The 19,888-nt window shown below is 34.0% G+C and overlaps 1 protein-coding gene across 1 annotated transcript in view; it reads left to right on the top strand.

Moving 5' to 3' along the window:
- The window catches only part of LOC106679071 (uncharacterized), a gene marked incomplete in the record, with an annotated part of 102,149 nt that overhangs the window by 10,683 nt on the left and 71,578 nt on the right, over positions 1-19,888 (top strand). The window contains 3 exon segments of the mRNA XM_024360786.2: positions 12,563-12,713; positions 15,543-15,941; positions 18,733-18,795. Coding sequence (XP_024216554.2) covers positions 12,580-12,713; positions 15,543-15,941; positions 18,733-18,795 — 596 coding nt within the window.

The following is a 19,888-nucleotide window of genomic DNA, read 5'->3' as shown; positions in this document are numbered from 1 at the left end:
TTACTATCATATTTTTATATCTTGTTCGTTTATTTCACGTAAATGAAAAACCGTTTATTCGGGCTGCACCGTTAACTCAGGGGTTAGGCTCAAGTCTGCGGGCGGTGCCGGTTCGAGTCCGAGGTTGGGGCGTTGACTTTTTCATTAAGTGGTGGTCCCACAAAATGAAAAACTTAACCCCATAGTTAAATATATTGGTCATCTGTAGATAACCATGCAAACATCAACTTCGACGTGGATTGCCTTTAAAAAAAAGGTTATAATAGTACAAGAGCCGGGAAGAAAAAAAGGCAGTTATCTCACCCCAATTTTTGATTACTTTAATGAAAACTAGGTATAATTAATAGTCAAAACTGATGAGTCTGCCAAGTATAGGTAGGGGGAATAAAAAATGGCGGCTGTTTCAAAACCTTAAAAAAACATTATTTTATTCGGAGCCCTGTATCTTAAAAACTACCAACAACACTAGAAAATCTAAGAGAACATTATTTACAGAAGCGCAAATTTGCTTAAAAATAGTCCTAATAGAGATAGATATTTACGCTCACTAGTTCTCGAGATATAGCTTTTTAAAAAGCCAAATTTCTTAAAAATCTTCTGAAAGATTAGTAGTTAGTTAATTTATTTTAAGAAATCTATATCTCAGGAACTAAAACAACTAGAACTAAGAACGAAAACAAAAGAACTATAAAATATCTATTATATTTTACACTTTTCTGTATCCCCGCTCATTTGGTATATTTTGTTTCTTAATTACTTACACACATTGTATCCCATTATTTTATAGTATCCCTGTTATTTTACACTTATGTTTTTTCTTTTTTTTTTTTCCTTTTGTAACTACAGTGTTTGTATCTTTTTTAGCCCTGACGGAGCCATGCAACGTGGGGCGAAACATTGGCTCAATAAAATAGTATAATTCTGCTATTTGAGTTTTTTTTTTTTACCGCACCCGGACCATATTCCATTCAAATACTCTTTTGGTTTATTATGTTTTACATAATATCCAATCTTGTTAATTGAATGAAACATAGTATTTTCAAATATATATGTGTATGCGCTGTCTAGAAAATAAATTATAAAGTGTATGTACACATATTTTAATGATTGCATTTTTCTGTTCAAACTCGGTGCTATATTGGTAGCCATCAGTGGTCTATATAAAGATACAACCTGTCCCCACAGTCTATAAATACTTATAGTCTCCCAACTAAGAGCTATGCCAAAACTAAATATTGGTTCAATGTCAGCTAAATGGGTTAATAAGTCAAAAAAAAAATAATAATAATCACATCCTGATGATATTTTATTATTACAACCATTCAATGGAGGCTTCGGGCCAAGGATCGCCAACTTCAATATTTTTTTTATACTAGGTAAAAAATATGAGATATTTGACCGGAATTTTAGCATAGTATTATCAATAATAATAACAAAGGCCGATACCACCGAAGGTTCGATGCCGATACCACCAAACGCTCCCTGCATACATCCTTCCAGTGATGCCCCTCCAAACCCAATTCTATTAAATCAGTTTTAATGCAATCCTCCCATCTACGTTTCGATCTACCTCTCAGACGTTTACCCGTCGGTTCAGTGTTTTATACATCCGGGGGATCCGCTCGTTACTTAGCCCTACAAACTTATACGCCAAAGTGCTATAACTTGAATTATATTTACCTGGTTTAGGTAATTAGGTCCCTTAATTTAGTCTTGTGTAGCCTTCTAAATTCTCCCGTTAATTCATAATAACTTCATAATAATTTTCAGTCCGAATATTTTGCATAATACTTTATTTAAGGCGCTGTTCGTCCCTTAGTGTAAGAGGAAGCTGGGAAGGATAATAGTTTTGTAAATTCTTATTTTTAATTTTTTCGATAGCAAATATTTCTATTGAATCAAATATTATTTACTGCTTCTTCCACTAAACCCGGGTTTTTTCAAAAACCCTCAGAGGTGATGATAAAACAGTAAAATTTGTGATTCAGTTTTTAAAATTTAAAGGTTCACTGACACAAATATAACATCGAACAGCCAAAAAAATGAATATCTATAATAAAATTTAAAAAACAAATAAATAAAATAAGAATTTTTAAAAAAAAATTATTTATTGATATTTACAACTGTATAAAAAATACAACAAGTAAATTTGATCATAATGACATAATGATATGATACAGGATGTAGAGAAACTACTCAGAAGTAGAAATCTAAAAACGGTTTACAATATAAGGTCACGAGGCCATCTTCTTTTCAGGTGCCTCGGAGGATTGCCAGGAATGGAATAGGAAGCAAGGTTAGAAACTAGTGGGTTTGGGTGGTTAGGGAGTTTATTATGGAAGGAATAATATCGGGTTCGGGCTAGATCGGTTACATAAGGAACATTTAGGTCTTTATGGATGGTTTTATTAGTAACAAAATAAGGAGCAAAATAAGAAATTAAATTAAACAAATGTAAGAGAAATTAAATACGCTATAAATGGCGATAATGGCCAATGATGTCAATGACGTCACTTAACAAAAACTAACAAACAAGCGTGCTCCTCTGTTTTCTCGATTGCAGGACATTCTGCTGTATTATCCATTTTACAACGTTCTGGTGACATAAAAATCTACCCCACCATGTTGGCGACCATTTCACGAGCCAATATTGGGTGACAGTGGTTCACCTTCTTGAATTTCCAGCCTCCCAGCGCTGCTGCCACTGAGTGATAGTTATTTTCCGCTCTTCTTCTCTCGCTATGAGAGAATAATCATAATATTTATTTCATTCTTCTACAAGAAGTTTAACAGAGGGCATTCTGGCTATAACGCACACCGCCTCGTAGGAAACAATTCCAAAAGAACTTAATGCCCTTGTATGAAGTATGCCTTCATCTTAATTGCCAGACACACTTCACTTTTGGTTGGCTGATTGGGTTTTAGTGGACTGTATATAAATGAAAAATAATGCATGACTAGAAGATAATAAAACTCTATACAATTCAAAATATACAAACAAGATGGCTCCCTCCTGGTCACTTCTCTTGCCACAGAGAGCGCTGGAGTAGGTGAGTTTTGACTGTTGGCCACATGGGTGCTGGTATATCCTGTAGGCTACTATATGCCATAATGTTTTATGGTGGCCCCTCCAATTCAACCTTTCGGTTGCCGTAGGTTACCCGGAACAGCCCTTAAGACAATGCTGCGATAAATGAGTTGGTAAGCATCGCTTCTTTCTTAGTATAACAAACCTCAGTCTTGTGATCTGCAAGTACAGGCCTACCGAAGACAACCAATCTCATACCATAGCAACAGCCTGGTTAGCGATGAGGTACCTTCTTCCAAGTACTTCGCCGCCACTACAACTGCAACGTCATCTGCGAATCCCACAACTGTGATGCTCCCTCTGACATTGTCAACTTGAAAATTGCGTTCCATAGAAGAGGCCCCAGTACGGAGCCCTGTAGGACACCATCAGTCATCTTGTGAAAGATAAAACAGAAATATATCCCTAAAGTAGTCTGTAATAACTCTTATAAGATTGACTGGCACCACCGTAGTCTGTAGTCCATCCTATATGCAGGTCCTCCAAGTAGTGTTAAAAGCATTCTTGACATTTAGGAAGATCGCAGTAACCTGTACACTTCAATGTATTATCTGTTGTTGAAATTCAACTGAGTGCTTTTACCTAAAGTTAGTTAAAGCCATCAATAGATTACATCCTTCAGGTTGTGTTTATAAGGTTAGGCTATTACATAAGTTACGCTTATGATGTTAGGATATTAGTTATTAGTTGGTGGTTAGGAGTTTAGGTTATTAATATTTAGGTTTTTCGAAAATTGTCATGCGTAGCAAGCGAATGCTCACAAAGACATTTACTGTTGTGTGTTTTGTTTAAAATAGCATTTTATCAAGTTTATTGCGCAAAGGCTCACTCCAGCTAAAAGCTTTCACTTCTTATCTCATAGAGGTAAGAAATTTTTCTTTATCCCTCTGGAGATTACCTATTGATCCTGAAAGAATGATAGTCAACCTTCCACCTGTTTTGTTTTCGTGACACTTAGCTCTCCCTGAGTTTAATGAACCTAACATTTTTTAACTGAAAAAAAAAAAAAAACCTAAAAGAATAGTAGAGCTGAGATGGGCTTGCAGTACACCTGAGATAGGCTCAAGAGAACAGCGGAAAGAGGACCTTGTGAATTTCCGTGTCAGTGGCTTGGGTATCCTTGACCGGGTACATTGCCCTGCATTGCCGCAAGTACCTTCAGTGTTCCTTCATCCAGCTGTCTTCGAATCAAGACAAGTGGAGCCGTTGGAGGATCAAGCAATAACTCAAGCAATTCTAATGGTACAAAAAATATTCAGAATTGCTAAAAATATTCAGTAATGCTGAAAAAAATATTCAGAATTGATTTCTCAAAGGTAGTTAAGAAAAAAAATTTATAAAAATAAAATTAATTATTGATTACTAATCTCTTTTAACTGTAATTGTGTGGTTGTAAAGACCGAGATTAAAAAAGTAATAAAGATAGGAAGCCAGATCATTGTTATCAGACCTTACAATATTTAATATAGCACAACAATAAAATTAATTAGATTATTGATATCCAATCTTGCAATATTTAACCTAGTACAACAATAAAAGTATTTAGATTGTAAGGAGATAATCGGGGTGGCGGTCAATAAAGGTATCAAAATAGTAAAAGAAAACTATTTATAGGTAACCAGCATTTCGGCCCACATTTCAGGGCTAAATGGAAAATAACTTACAAACATTTTAAGAATTTACAAAGTATTCAAATAAATATATAGAGAAAAAACGTAAATAAAATAAATAAATAATTTTTTTTTTGTTTCTAAAATATATAAAAGAAATAATAATAATTGAAGGAAGAACACATATAGAAGAACTAAAAACTAGTTACTAATTGATGCAGCGAGATGTGATAGAATTCTAAATACAGAACTAGAGTACTAAATTGTAGAAAAATATTGGTTAGCACTAGTTATAAATATGGTGAAGAGGTAGGTGTAAATAGGTAAACAAAAGGTAAAATAAATATGATAAAGGTGAGGTATAGTAGTAAAAGGAAACATTAAGAAAATTAATAAAAATTACAAATATTAATATATATAAATATAAAAAACATAAATGGTACCTGTCAGATTGAAACAAAGATGACTACTCCCAGATAGAGGGGAGAGAGAGAGAGAGAGAGAGAGAGAGAGAGAGAGAGAGAGAGAGAGAGAGAGAGAGAGATTAAATAAAAATAAAAATCATGAAAAATGGGAGGGGTACTGCTATAATAAACTAAGATCCCACAGTGGGGCGAAACGTTATTTAACAATAAATAGTTTTCTTCTACTATTTTGATACCTTTATTGACTGTCACCCGGACTGTCTTCCTACAAACTATATCAAGAGGTCAACTATCTTCTTCTTACAAAATTATTTACATTAGGGGTATTCATGATGTGTTAAATGTTATAAGTATAGGATTGTGAGCAGCACTATTTAAAGCCGTGTAAAATGCGTAGAGCTCCTAGCGGATTTTCTGAGCACTTTGTTTTATAACCTTTCCTTCCAAAACTTGATGTTTTTGATTGCCTCTAAGTTTTAGTTAAAGTCATTTATTACAATATGCCTTGATTCAGTGAATGTTTGGCTATTGAGTGTCTTGTTGATGTTCTAACTTGTGAGAAAGAAAATTAAGATGACAGTTGTCAATTAGCAACTGTATTGAAAATATTTGCAATCCTCTATGGTTCAGATATGCAGTTCCTTTTTTCAGTAATAATCAGTAATAAAATCAACAGACTGAAGATCTTCAGTATTACCAAACTTCTTTATTAGTTATAAAAATATCCAACACAAACTACAACCTAACACGACAACAAACAAAATGGTGTAGAGCTCAGCTGGTCTGTTGCCTGACGTCATTCTCCATTTAGCAGACCTAGTAACAGTTTCACAAACATGTCAAATTGTCGTTTTAACTTGTTAAATATTTCTCCATTTAACATAACATTTTCAATTTAAAACGCTTTAACATTCATAAACTAAAGATCATGAATACCCCTAAATTCTTATCCAAGATTAGAACATTCAACATAGCACCATAATAAAATTATTTAGATTTTTGCAATCCGACCAAACGATGGAATAATTTAGAAACTTGAAATATTACTTTAAGAGATGTCTGTAAATGAAGGAAGCCAACATAAAAATAGAATACAATTTTCACTAAGTCTAGGCTAAGACCTTGTGATGTCCTCCGCTAGTACACTGCGTAAGAGTTACGTCGGTACTGCAAAATATTGTCCTTGGATCGAGTCCATGCCAAGTTAGATTTAAGACTAACGTAAATGTACACCATTATGTCTTTATCAGGATATATCCCTAACATGGGTCCTTAACATTCCATATTTAATATCTTTCATTTTTTTATTATAAGGTGTTAATAATTAACCATAGATTGACGAGAAGATGGTCAGGAGGTGTGGTCAGCAAATAAACAAAGAATTATTTATTTTTGCCGAGATTTGGATATATGGAATTGAGCTCTGGGGCTATCCTAAAATACTTGATGCTCCTTATTAGTTACAAATAAACTCATTCACAAAGACCTTAACATCCCATTCGTTGCTGGCCCAAAACAGATATGCGTCTTTTCATTCCAAACTCCTTACCCATCCTAATCCATTAATTCTTAATCTTTCATCCTTAACAATCCCTGATTATCCTCCGAGGCGTCTGAAAAGAAGATGGCCACGGGACCTTCTTATTTAAATTAATGTTTAAAGTACCACCAATGGGTGGTTTCTTCCCAAGATTTTCAATTGTATATGAAACATACAACATATTTACTTATTGTATTTATTATATTTACAGTTGTAAATCACGTTAAATAAATTTTTTATAAAATTTGTGCCGAGGTTTTGGACATCCGTCAAAACAGCCCTGACGAAGCACTGCAACGTGGGGCGAAACGTTGGCTCAATAAAATTAGTATAATTATTTACTATTTGAGTTTTTATGACCGCACCCGGACCATATTCTATTCATCATAAATTAATTAACTATTGATTTTTCAGTACATTTTTTATGAAATGTTGCTTTTTAAAAAGCTATATCTCGGAAACTGTTGGTCGTAACTTTCGTGTTGTGGGTAGTTTCAAAGATACATAGCTCTAAATGAAAAATTATTCTTTTAACATTTTGAAACAGACCCCTAACTATACTTGACAGAAACATTTTGACTAGTGATTATACATAGTTTTCATTAAAATAATCAAAAATTGGGGTGAACTGAATTTTTTCCAACGGGTTCTTGTACCATTTTTATATATCACTCTCACTTATAATTATTATTATTCTAAAACATGTATGAGACAGTTATTTTTTGTTCAATTTAGATTACATCAGTTATCAAACAATTGTAAAAGGTATTTTTATTTAACAACAATTTTGATTAATCTTAATGCGTATCCCGTATATAAAAAGAGATTGACCCGTTATTGTAAAGTAGAAGAACCACAATGCTTGATTCCTTTAATGATAATTATGTATAATTACTAGCGAAGGAGGAATAAGAAATGGTGGCTATTTCAAAATGTTTATAAAAATTAATTTTTCATTTGGAGTTCTATATCTTTAAAACCAACAAGACTAGAAAACCTAAGAGAACATTATTTAAAGAAAAGTAAATTTTATAAAATATTAGACCTCATAGAGCTATTTACGCTCACTAGTTCTTGAGATATAACTTTTTAAAAAGTTAAATTTCATAAAACTCTTCTGAATGATTAGTAGTTAGTGAATTTATTTTGAAATATCTATATCTCAAAAACCATTCGACGTACAAATGTCTATTGACACTCAAATTAAAGCTAGTTTGATGTACCATAAAGTAGTGTCTGACGTTTATCTTCATAGGAGTGGTAGTTTTCATGATATTTGATCAAATAAATTGATTTATAGTTGTTCGGGCAATAAGTTTGATTTATGAAAAAATATATCTCTGGAACAACCATTTGACGTACAGATATCTGTCAGCTATCAAATTCAAGCTAGTTAAATTTACTATAAAATAGTTTATAACGTTTATCTTTGTAGGAGTAGTAGTTTTTTTGATAGTTGACAAAATAAATTTACAAAATGTTAATTTATAGTTGTCTAGATAAAATGTTGGATTTTTAAAAAAATAGTTCTCTGGATCCATAAGATGTATAAAGTCAGCCAGCACTCAAAATGAAGGTAATTTAATTTAACTAACTATAAATTAGTTTATGACTCCTATTTTTGTAGGGGTATTAGGTTTTATGTTATTCGCATATGAATATAAATTTTGTACAAATCAATTTATTTTAGCAAATTTCATGTAAACTATTACTCTTACGAAGATAAACATCATAAAATAATTACAGCTCATTAAACTAGCTTTAATTTGAGTGTTAATAGACATCTGTACGTCAAATGGTTTTTGAGATATAGATTTTTCAAAATAGATTCACTAACTACTGATCTTTCAGTACGTCACATTTTTATGAAATGTTGCATTTTAAAAAGCTATATCTCGAAAACTATTTAACGTAAATAACTCTATTATGGCTCATATTTTAGAAAATTTACTATTCTTTAAATGACGTCCTCTTAGGTTTTCTTTTGTTGTTCCTACTGTTGTTGAGAGCCCCGAATGAAAAATTATTTTTTTTTTTATCGTTTTGAAATAGCCGCCATTTTTATTCCGCCTACCTATACTTGGCAGACTCATCAATTTTGACTATTAATTATACATAGTTTTCATTAAAGTAATCAAATATTGGGGTGAGATAACTGCCTTTTTTCTCCTCTTGGGCTCTTGGTTTATTACGACCATCTCTCTTCCATTCATTCTGTACACTTCTGCTTTTTCGTCACTGTTTCAGTATAAATCAACTGATTTTAGACATCATAATTACAATATGATTGTATCTCTTTATATCCGGTTATACCATGTATGTGTAATTTGTATATGTCCGATTACGGATTGACAAGTATGCTGTGTGATATAGCAACCTAATGTATTTAGGCAGCATAGATAAATAAAGTATTTCTCTCTCTCTCTCTATAGAGATCCGAATGAAAAAATATTTTAAGCCGTTAAACAGTTTGCTGGCTACCTCCTCCCCACTCCTCCACCCTTCCGCTTCATTGTTTCTTTCTGTTCAACCGATTCCTTTGAACAGGTAGGTTGTCCTGACGTGTTCTTTGCTCATTTATTATCATTTTATATCATTATTATTATTATTTATTTATTGTTTTATTTTTATTACGTTTATTTTATCTCTATATTTTTTTTTTCCTTCCCCGAATTGTTTTTGTTTTATGTGCATCTCCTGTACTTTTTTAGCTTTATATTTTACGTATTTTTATAAAGAAATTTTACTCTTGCCATGTTACTTGTTTTTATTCTTATCGTTGTATCTTATCTTTGTATTTTTATTCTTAACATTGCGTCGGAAAATAAATAGTTGTAAACTATTTTTATTTCTCTTTTGACCGCAACCCTGACCATCTTCTTATATATCAATTTTTACGGTCAACTATATATACATATATAGAAAAAATATTTTATTTAACGTTTTGAAACAGCCACCATTTTTTATTCCCCTTACTTATACTTGGCTTACTCATCAATTTCGAATAGTAGTTATACATAGTTTCCATTAAGGTAATCAAAATTTGGGGTGAAATAACTGATTTTTTTCCTCTTGAGCTCTTGTACTATTAGCGTAGCCTTCGATGACGCTGAGACGCCCAACTCCCACGGGACCAGGGAGGTGCTAATCAAGGACTTAATGTCCCTAGGGTGATTAGGGAGATCAAATCGATGGGGGGGGGTGTTACGATCAATTGTAGCCAAAGCAAAGTTCTATTGGATCCTAACGAACCGTGTGAAAGGCTTCATTGCTTCAATTGGTGAAATCATTTCTCTTATCGTACATTCGATAAAGTCCTAATGACCGCCCCAGGAGATAAAAATTCACCGCCGCTGTATAAATTAATTAACTGCCGCATTACGGGTTTACTACAAATCGCAAAGCGATCGTTAATTGATTTCCTTATCAGTTGCCAAATTCAGTTCTAACAATTATTGACGACTGAAGCAAACTTCATTATTGATACTGGAAGATATCTGATTGACCGTGTGTATCAATAAATGGAATTTGGTCCGGGTGCGGTCAAATAAAACTCAACTGTTTAACCGAAGAACAGCCCTACAAAGTGGGGCGAAACGTCGGACATTAAAATAGTTTTAAACTATTTGTTCTTTTTTTGACCACAACCCAGACCATCTACTTATATATAAATAAAATTAATTTTTCTTTCTGAGCTCTATATCTTTCGAAGAGAACATCATTTAAAAAAGAGTAAATGTGCTGAAATATGATCCCTTATAAAGCTATTTTCGCTCAATAGTTCTCGAATACAGTTTTCAAATACTGTTCTATTAGGTATCCTAGTGTTGTTGATAATTTTAAAGATATGGAGCGTTAATGAACAATTAAGTTTTTTTAACGTTTTTAAAAAGCCGTCAATTTTTACTAACTCTAAATATATTTGGCAGACTCGTCAATGTGACTAGTAATTACATAGAGCTTTCATTAAAGTAATCAAAAATTGGGGTGAAATAACGTTTTTTTCTCCCCTTGGGCTCTTGTACTATTATGCCTGGAGGATAGAGTGAGCTTGGGAATCCTCAGGTAGAGAGTGTAAATGTTGTACAATATAGTGTAAATGTGAATAATTTTTGAAATTTTAGTTCAATTAATAAATTTACTTATTCCCTTTTCTCCTAACTACTTTATATAAATAATTTTATTATGTTCATTTTATTTATCTTTCGGTTTATATATAGAAATTTGTGCTTATTCATCCCTCTTTCCTCAGTCTGCAGGTGTACTTCAGGATTGTATTATTGGTCCTATTCTTTATACAGTTTTCATAGCTGACATCCCGACCCATCCTAACACTATCCTCACCACGTATGCCGATGACACATGTCTATTGTCAGTGAACAATGATCCTTACATTGTATACCAAACCTTCCAAGACAACATCTCCACCCTTGAAGATTGGTGCCAAAACTGGGGAATCAAAATAAATTAGACAAATCACATTTACCCTTCTTCGTGAACCTGTGACTTTCTGTAGGCTAGGTATTCTTTAATTCATTCCTGTCGAACAGATCCGTTACTTAGGACTACATCTGGACAAACAGTTTCCTGTCTTTTCAGTCTTGTATTAGGATTCTATGTGAGTTGTTTGTTCAGATGTAGTCCTAAGTTATGGATCTGTTCGACAGGAATGAATTAAAAGTATCCTTTTATTTTATCCTGTGGGACTGGAAGTCTTGGCTCGTCGATTCGGAATATTACCACATTTACTAGACAAACGGTCTAAATTTCCAATCCGTTACAAAAGACTGATCTACATGACTATTATTAGGCCAATCTGGACAAACAGTTTCCTGTCTTTTCAGTCTTGTATTAGGATTCTATGTGAGTTGTTTGTTCAAATGTAGTCCTAAGTTACGGATCTGTTCGACAGGAATGAATTAAAATTATCCTTTATTTTATCCTGGGGGCCAGAAAGTCTAAGTTTACTATACAAACGGTCTAAATTTCCAATCCATTACAAATGACTGATCTACATGACTATAATAAGGCCGGATTGTAATTTTATCAATAGATAAATATCTTTCATATTCATTCATCAATCTATATCGAAGTTATATTTTACACATGATTTCAATCCTGTGTAGCAATCATCTTCCTACTTGAAACTTATGCATACATTACAGAGGATAGTCCAATGCGATTCTAACAAGCCTTATAGTTCTACTTTATTATGAGAGTCTTTTATATTATATAAATGCCTTAAAGATACTTTAGTAAAACTACAGACTTCCCTAATAATGTTGCTCTTATCCCTGTATATAACAGTGAATAGATCCGCTACCTTGGACTACATCTAGACAGACGACTGGAATCCTCACACAAGACTGAAAAGACAGGAAACTACACGTCGATTCCGATTATCGTAGCACTTGCTAGACAAACGGTCTAAACTTCCAATTTAGTACAAATGACTGATCCACATGTCTTTAATAAGGCCTATCTGGACATACGGAGTTGAGCTTTGGAGCTCTACAAACCATCGAATTCCTCTCGTATCCGATCCTTACAATCCAAAATCCTTAATGCTCCATACTTTGTCACAAATAAAATCATACATAAAGACGTTAATGTTCCCTATGTAACCGATCTAGCCCGAACCCGATATTATTCCTTCCATTATAAACTCTCTAACCACCCAAACCCACTAGTTTCTAACCTTGCTACCTCTTCCGTTTCTGAAATCCACCTAGACGCCTGAAAAGAAGATGGCTAATGTAAAAACGTTATTAGAGTGCTACTAATGGGTAGTTTATTTACGCCTGTATCACACACCATTATTAATTAAAAACAAATTTACTAAATGTATGTATATAAATGTATACATGTAAAATACGTATGTATTGTATTGTTGTTGCAGTGATGACTACTTAGAGAATGCTGGCGCTGGCTGCCGCTTTGGGCGCTCTCTGGTGGCCCGTCGCTGTCAACTCCTGCGGTGGCGTGCTCACCCAGAGGAACGGTATAATTCAGACTCCCGGATTCCCCGCTCCTCTCCGGGTACCCATCAAGTAACCTTTCAATATTTCATTGTATTTAATACTCTTCATAACCATCAATACAAGACTACCCACGTGGGAACACCCATTTCAATGAAACTTTTTTTATATATATCTCTAATAATACACACGCGAGACAAGCACTAGAAAGAAATGTGACACATAAGAGACAAGCACTTGTGAGAAATTTTTTATTCATCCATGCTGCCCAAATACATTGGGTTGCTACAATACACAGCATACTAATCAATCCATCAACGAACATACATACAATACATATATTTACATGACATGAGAACAAATTGTTTCCTACCTCTTCCTTTTACAATCAATACTTGTCTATACACTAATTACAAAAAAAATTTATTTTTCTATTTAACAATTTTATTTAATTTAATTATTCTCCCCAATTCACTCTTTCAGACCTTCTTCTGTGATCCACTACGCACGTTCGATCCGTCAAACAAATTAAAAGAATTTATCATTAGACAGCAATGTAAAATCAAATCAAAAACTAATAGTTACAATAGTTGATCAGTTTACAGAAAAACAAATAAATAAATAAATAAAACTAATATATAGATTAAAAAAATAGCAGTTGAAAGAAATAATTTAATGAATAAATGATTTAAAACACAAATGAGAGGACACCAAAAAGTCTGATCCATTGTTTTTTAAAAAATTCTTTTGCATCTATTACCGAGTGAACTAGAGCATTATCTTGCTGAAAAATTACTTTCTCTTTAGGAACAAGTTAAAAATATTTTTTTAATTGGTTTTCTAACAAATTAACATTTTGTTGGCAGTTCATTCGATCAGAAATAAACACTATATCAGTTTTGTGCCATCCTATATCTTGACTAGGTGGCGGTTTACAATAACATTTTTCCTTTAGAGAACATCCTTCATAACATCCTTCCTTTGAGAAAAAATAAAACAATATTTTTACGACGTTCATATAAAATTATAACCGATTTATTTCCCCAATTAGCCATATTAAATTTCCTTTACCTCATTCTAATAATTATAACCCTACTAATTTATTCTACCACAAGGATTATATTTCCTACGATATCATATTATTCTTGCCTATTGTAGTCTTATTGAATCAGTTCTTGGACAGCCCAACTAACGTAGTTGAAATGCCCTTTCTGATTAAAATATCACTTTTAAAATAGAAAGTTGATAGATAAGAAGAAAGATATTTATTTATACATATACATTTATGGTTAAACTGGAGAGATGAAGCCTGTCGCTTCCAAACTCCAAGCTCTCCTGGTCTGATACAAAAATAGTAGCAGTGCTATTTCTAACAAGCTTGACATGACACAGCTGTTTGATGGGGACAAAAAGAGCTGCCAAGAGCAACTGTATCATAATAACCTTCGACCTAAGTAATGCTCCTAAGTCAGTCAGCTGGATCCAAGTTCCACAAATCAGTCAGCTGGGTCCAAGTTGTACGATTTAGTAAGCTGGGTCCAAGTTGTACGATTCAGTAAGCTGGGTCTAAACTAAACTATTCAGTAATGTGGGTCTAAGTTTTTTAATTCCGTAAGCTGGGTCCAAGTTGCACAATTCAGTCACCTGGATCCAAGTTGTACAATTCAGTAAGTTGGATCCAAGTTGTCCAATTCAGTAGGCTTGGTATAAATTGAACAAATCAGTCAGCTGGGTCCAAGTTGTACAATTCAGTAAACTGGGTCCAAGTTTTTCAATTCCGTAAGCTGGATCCAAGTTGTACGATTCAGTAAGCTGGGTCCAAGTTTACAATGCAGTAAGCTGGGTCCAAACTAAACTATTCAGTCATGTGGGTCCAAGTTTTTTAATTCTGTAAGCTGGGTCCAAGTTCCACAAATCAGTCGGCTGGGTCCAAGTTTAAAATTCAGTAAGCTGGGTCCAAACTAAACTATTCAGTCATGTGGGTCCAAGCTTTTTAATTCCGTAAGCTGGGTCCAAGTTGCACAATTCCATAAGCTGGGTCCAAGTTGCACAATTCAGTCATCTGGGTCCTAGTTGTACAATTCATTCAGCTGGGTCCAAGTTGTACAATTGCTGGGTCCAAGTTTAAAATTCAGTAAGCTGGGTCCAAGATGTACAATTCAGTAAGCTGGCTCCAAGTTTTTCAATTCCTTAAGCTGAATCCAAGTTGTTCAATTCAGTAAGCTGGGTCCAAGTTTTTCAATTCCTTAAGCTGGATCTATGTTGTACAATTCAGTAAGCTGGGTCCAAACTACACTATTCAGTCAGCTGGGTCCAAGTTGAACAATTCAGTCAGCTGGGTCTAAGTTGTACAATTCAGTAAGCCGGGTCCAAGTTCAATAATACTTCGTCAAAAATATTGAGAGTTACCCTTCGGGCAGAATTGTGACGTGTGGTACTAGCACTGATTTGAAAACTGACGACTTGGCGTTCCTTATCCCACAACTTAAGTCCATTCTAATTTCTGAAACCTTTAGTTTCTTTTTCAAATTTATACTGGTCACGAGTTACAGCTCGGTAATTGCTCCAATGCGTAAGATAGGACACAGTCAATTAAATTTACATCACATAACTTTAATTCTGTCTTGATATTGAGTCTAAAAACATTTTGTTTTTAATATGATTAATAGATAACCATTTTGGTGTTGGTAGGTTTAAGTATAAAAGTGTTGGTATGGTCAAGTTCCATAGTTTTCAGTAAATCCAACAACTCTTAAAAGTTAGCGCTGATACAATTAGTAATGCTGCAAATAGTTTTTGGTTCAAGTTATACCTTTCCTTTTTTTGCCTAAAACAAGATTATTTTTATTTTAATTCTGTTTTCTAAATAAAGTTTAAAGTTTTTCCTTTACGGTGTTTTAGATGCCAATGGCTGATTGATTCATCAGGGTTCCAAGAAGCACAAGCCGGAATCGTGGTTTACTTCACTCAGCTCTTCGTTACCTCGGGTCTGACGTTCACGGAATATGCCTTCTACGACCCGGAAGACCCCAACTTACAGAAGAATCCTAACATCCTTCTCTCGATCACAGAACAAAACTCGGTCACAACTAGCTGGCTCTTCACCAACTCCAGGTTCCTCGTCATCGACCTGGAACTGGAACGGCTGGAAGGAAACCATCTTCGAGTTCTGGACCACCTCCTCGACGTCTTCGGCTTTAACATCACCTACGAGGTAGTTACAGAGCAAGTGAGGAATGACAGCTGTTCAGTTATCGACTGTTCCTTTGCTGGGAACTGTTACATCAGTTCAGACTACAAGTGAGTATATGAACTTTATCAAATCGATACCTTAGTGTTCAGTAATTTCTAGTCCGTTCAGACAAGTATATCATATTTATCAAATCGATTACATAGCAGACATTCTAATGTCTTAAATTAAGGATGAAAATGGCAAATGGGCTGTCATTGCGAATTTGCTGATGGTCCTTTCAAATGGGTTCATGCTCCTTACAAATAAGATGATAGTCCTTTCAAATGGGTTCATGCTCCTTACAAATAATATGATAGTCCTTTCAAATGGGTTCATGCTCCTTACAAATAAGATGATAGTCCTTTCAAACGGACTGATTCTTCTTACAAATAGACTGATGGTCCTTAAAAATAGGCTGATTGTGTTTGCAATGGTTTTATTAGTAACAAAATAAGGAGCATTGAGGATTTTACGAAGGATTTTGGATTGTAAAGATTGGATACGAGAGGAATTCAAAGGTTTAGTGGAGCCCCATAGCTCAACTCCGTATGTCCAAATGGGCTTTATTATTTTCATGTAGATCAGCCTTGTGTAATGAATTGGAAGTTTAGACCGTTTGTCTAGTAAGTGCTGTAATAGTCGAAATCGACGTGCAGTTTCCTGTCTTTTCCGTCTGGTGTGAGGATTCCAGGTTAATCGCTTGTCCAAATGTAGTCCAAGGTAGCGGATCTGTTCGACAGGGGTAAGAGTAACATCATTAAATGAAACTGTAGGGCAGTCAGTAGGTTTACGACGAAGAGTAAATGTGATTTGTTGGGATTTATTTTTATCCTCCAATTTCGACACCATTCTTCGAGGATTGTGATATGGGACTGGAGAGTTTGGGATGCAATCAAAGGGTTATTACTAACTGTGAGCACACATGTGTCATCAGCATACGTGGTAAGGATAGTGTTAGGAGTTCAACTGTATAGACGGTGTAGAGGATAGGACCGAGAATACTACCTTGAGGAACACCAGCGGATTGAAAATAGAGGGATGAATAGGAACCATTGTGGTTTACTTGGAATAATCTATTAGTAAGAAAGGAACGGATGATATGGTAATATAAAATGTAAAAAAAAAAAATAATGTGTTAGATATAGTCTATGTGTTTAAATACACTAATTTTATAATGTGCTATAAAATGAATGCCTATAGATTAATTATATACGAAATTTAAGATTTATAACACCATATTTTTGTGTGATTGACCCGGCTTAAGGTTGTATTATTATTTATTTATTATGACGGGTTTCAATGATGGATACTTAAACCTCTATTGGGAATGACGGGTTTTAGTGACTGATACATAAACCTCTATTGGGAATGACGGGTTTCAGTGACTGATACATAAACCTCTATTGGGAATGACGGGTTTTAGTGATGGATACATAAACCTCTCTTGGGAATGACGGGTTTTAGTGACTGATACATAAACCTCAATTGGGAATGACGGGTTTTAGTGACTGATACATAAACGTCTATTGGGAATGACGGGTTTTAGTGACTGATACATAAACCTCTATTGGGAATGACGGGTTTCAGTGACTGATACATAAACCTCTATTGGGAATGACGGGTTTTAGTGATGGATACATAAACCTCTATTTGGAATGACGGGTTTTAGTGATGGATACATAAACCTCTGTTTGGAATAACGCGTTTTAGTGACTGATACATAAACGTCTATTGGGAATGACGGGTTTTAGTGACTGATACATAAACCTCTATTGGGAATGACGGGTTTTAGTGATGGATACATAAACCTCTATTTGGAATGACGGATTTTAGTGATGGATACATAAACCTCTGTTTGGAATGACGGGTTTCAGTGATGGATACATAAACCTCTGTTTGGAATGACGGGTTTTAGTGATGGATACATAAACCTCTATTTGGAATGACGGGTTTTAGTGATGGATACATAAACCTCTATTTGGAATGACGGGTTTTAGTGATGGATACATAAACCTCTGTTTGGAATAACGCGTTTTAGTGATGGACACATAAACTTGGGACAATATGCCTTCAACGTGCATTTATGCACCAAGTTTCATTTTGCTTTAAAAAAGAAAAATCACCGCGTCCCACTGGGCGTCGGTTTCGATTAGTAGTATGTTTTATTTTTAGCGGATTGCACATTGTTGATAATAGTTGCGGAAGATTAATGGGAAAATTCGGCTCTATTTAGCTTGAGGTTAGTGTACAACCACCCAGACACTAAATCATCCAAGTAAGTTGTCCAATGTTAGATTGCTAGTTATATATTTATTTGCTTGGGTTGTTGGTTAAGGTAAGTTAGGTACTATTCAGTTTGGTAGATGGTTAAGTACTTATTTACTTGAGTTGTTGGTCATTTAGATTGGTAATTGGTTTAGTACTTTTTTTTTTTTTAATTTATTTATCGACATTTACAACTGTATAAAAAAGTACAACCAGTAAATTTGATCATAATGGCATAATGATATGATACAGCATGTAGAGAAACTACACAGTAGTAGAACTCTAAATGGTATTATTTTGATAGGTAGTTAGGTCAGGTATCAATTAATTAGATAGTTGGTTCAGGTAACTTGAGTACTTGATTAAGATAAGTACTAATTACATAGTTAGTTAGATAAGGTAATTTAAGTGGTATATTGTGTATGTTTGTGTCATCTATAAAACGTCTATAAGGAGTGTATTATATTTAGATTTATATCTCGTGACTGTAAACAACGAATTCCGTCAATTGTATTTGATTTAAATATCCTTGACCAAAGCCTAAGATGAATATCCTTGGTCTATATCTAAAGCCTAGTTATTATTGTTTTCCAGGGATTTCTGGTGTTCTTGCTTTCCTGGATTCTCAGGCCCTAGCTGTAACTGGGGCCCGATCTGCAGGCCTGGTGGTGGCCCCTGCCTCAACGGAGGTACCTGTAGGTGAGTCAGGTCGACATTTATTATATCGATGTAGCATATTATATCGATAACTTACTTCATAGCGTTGCTTAACCCCTCAGTTTAGTAGAACAGCTAAGATATGCCAGTCTTAATGCTTCGATGTTGAAAATGGTAATGCTATAATGAATGTTGGATTTAGTAATACAATGTTGAATATATTAATGCTATATTAAAAGTTGAATTAAGTAATGGTATATTGAATGTTGAATATGGTAATGTTTTATCGAATGTTGATTGTTATAATGCTATATTGCATGTTGAATGTTGTAATGCTATATTCAATGTTGAATGCAGTAAAGGTTTATTGAATGTTGAATGTTTAGTGAAGTAATGCTATATTCTATGTTGAATGCAGTAATGCTATATTGCGTGTTGATTGCAGTAATGCTGTGTTGAATGTTTAATGTAGTAATGGTATATTGCACGTTGAATATGGTAATGCTACATTGAATGTTGATTGTGGTAATGCTATATTGAATGCTGAATGGAATAATGCTGTATTGAATGTTTAATATGAATGCTATGTTGATTATGGTAATGATGTATTGAATATTGACTGTGGTAATGGTATAATGTATATTGAATTTGGTAACGCTATATTGAATAATGAATACAATAATAGTATATTGATTTTTGAATACTGTAAAGGTTTGTGTTGAATGTTGAAAGTGATAATGCTGTATTGAATGTTTAATGTTGTAACAGTATATTTTACGTTGAATGAAGTAATGCTATATTGAATGTTGATTGTAGTATTGCTGTGTTGCACGTTAAATGTGGTAATGCTATATTGAATGCTGAATGTAGTAATGCTGTATTGAATGTTTAATGTGAATGGTATGTTGATTGTGGTAATGATATATTGAATGTTGACTGTGGTTATGGTATGATGTATATTGAATGTGGTAATGCTATATTGAATGATGAATACAATTATAGTATATTGACTTTTGAACACAGTAATGGAATATTGAATGTTTATATATATTTTATTTTTTACCAGATCGGCCTGGTGGGTCTTACATGGTTG

This window comes from Halyomorpha halys, unplaced genomic scaffold, assembly GCF_000696795.3.
Source record: "Halyomorpha halys isolate HHAL.00 unplaced genomic scaffold, Hhal_1.1 Scaffold175.1, whole genome shotgun sequence".
Classification (NCBI taxonomy): Eukaryota; Metazoa; Arthropoda; class Insecta; order Hemiptera; family Pentatomidae; genus Halyomorpha; species Halyomorpha halys.
The sequence above is the reverse complement of the archived record's forward strand: the minus strand, read 5'-3'. Positions and strand labels throughout refer to the sequence as shown.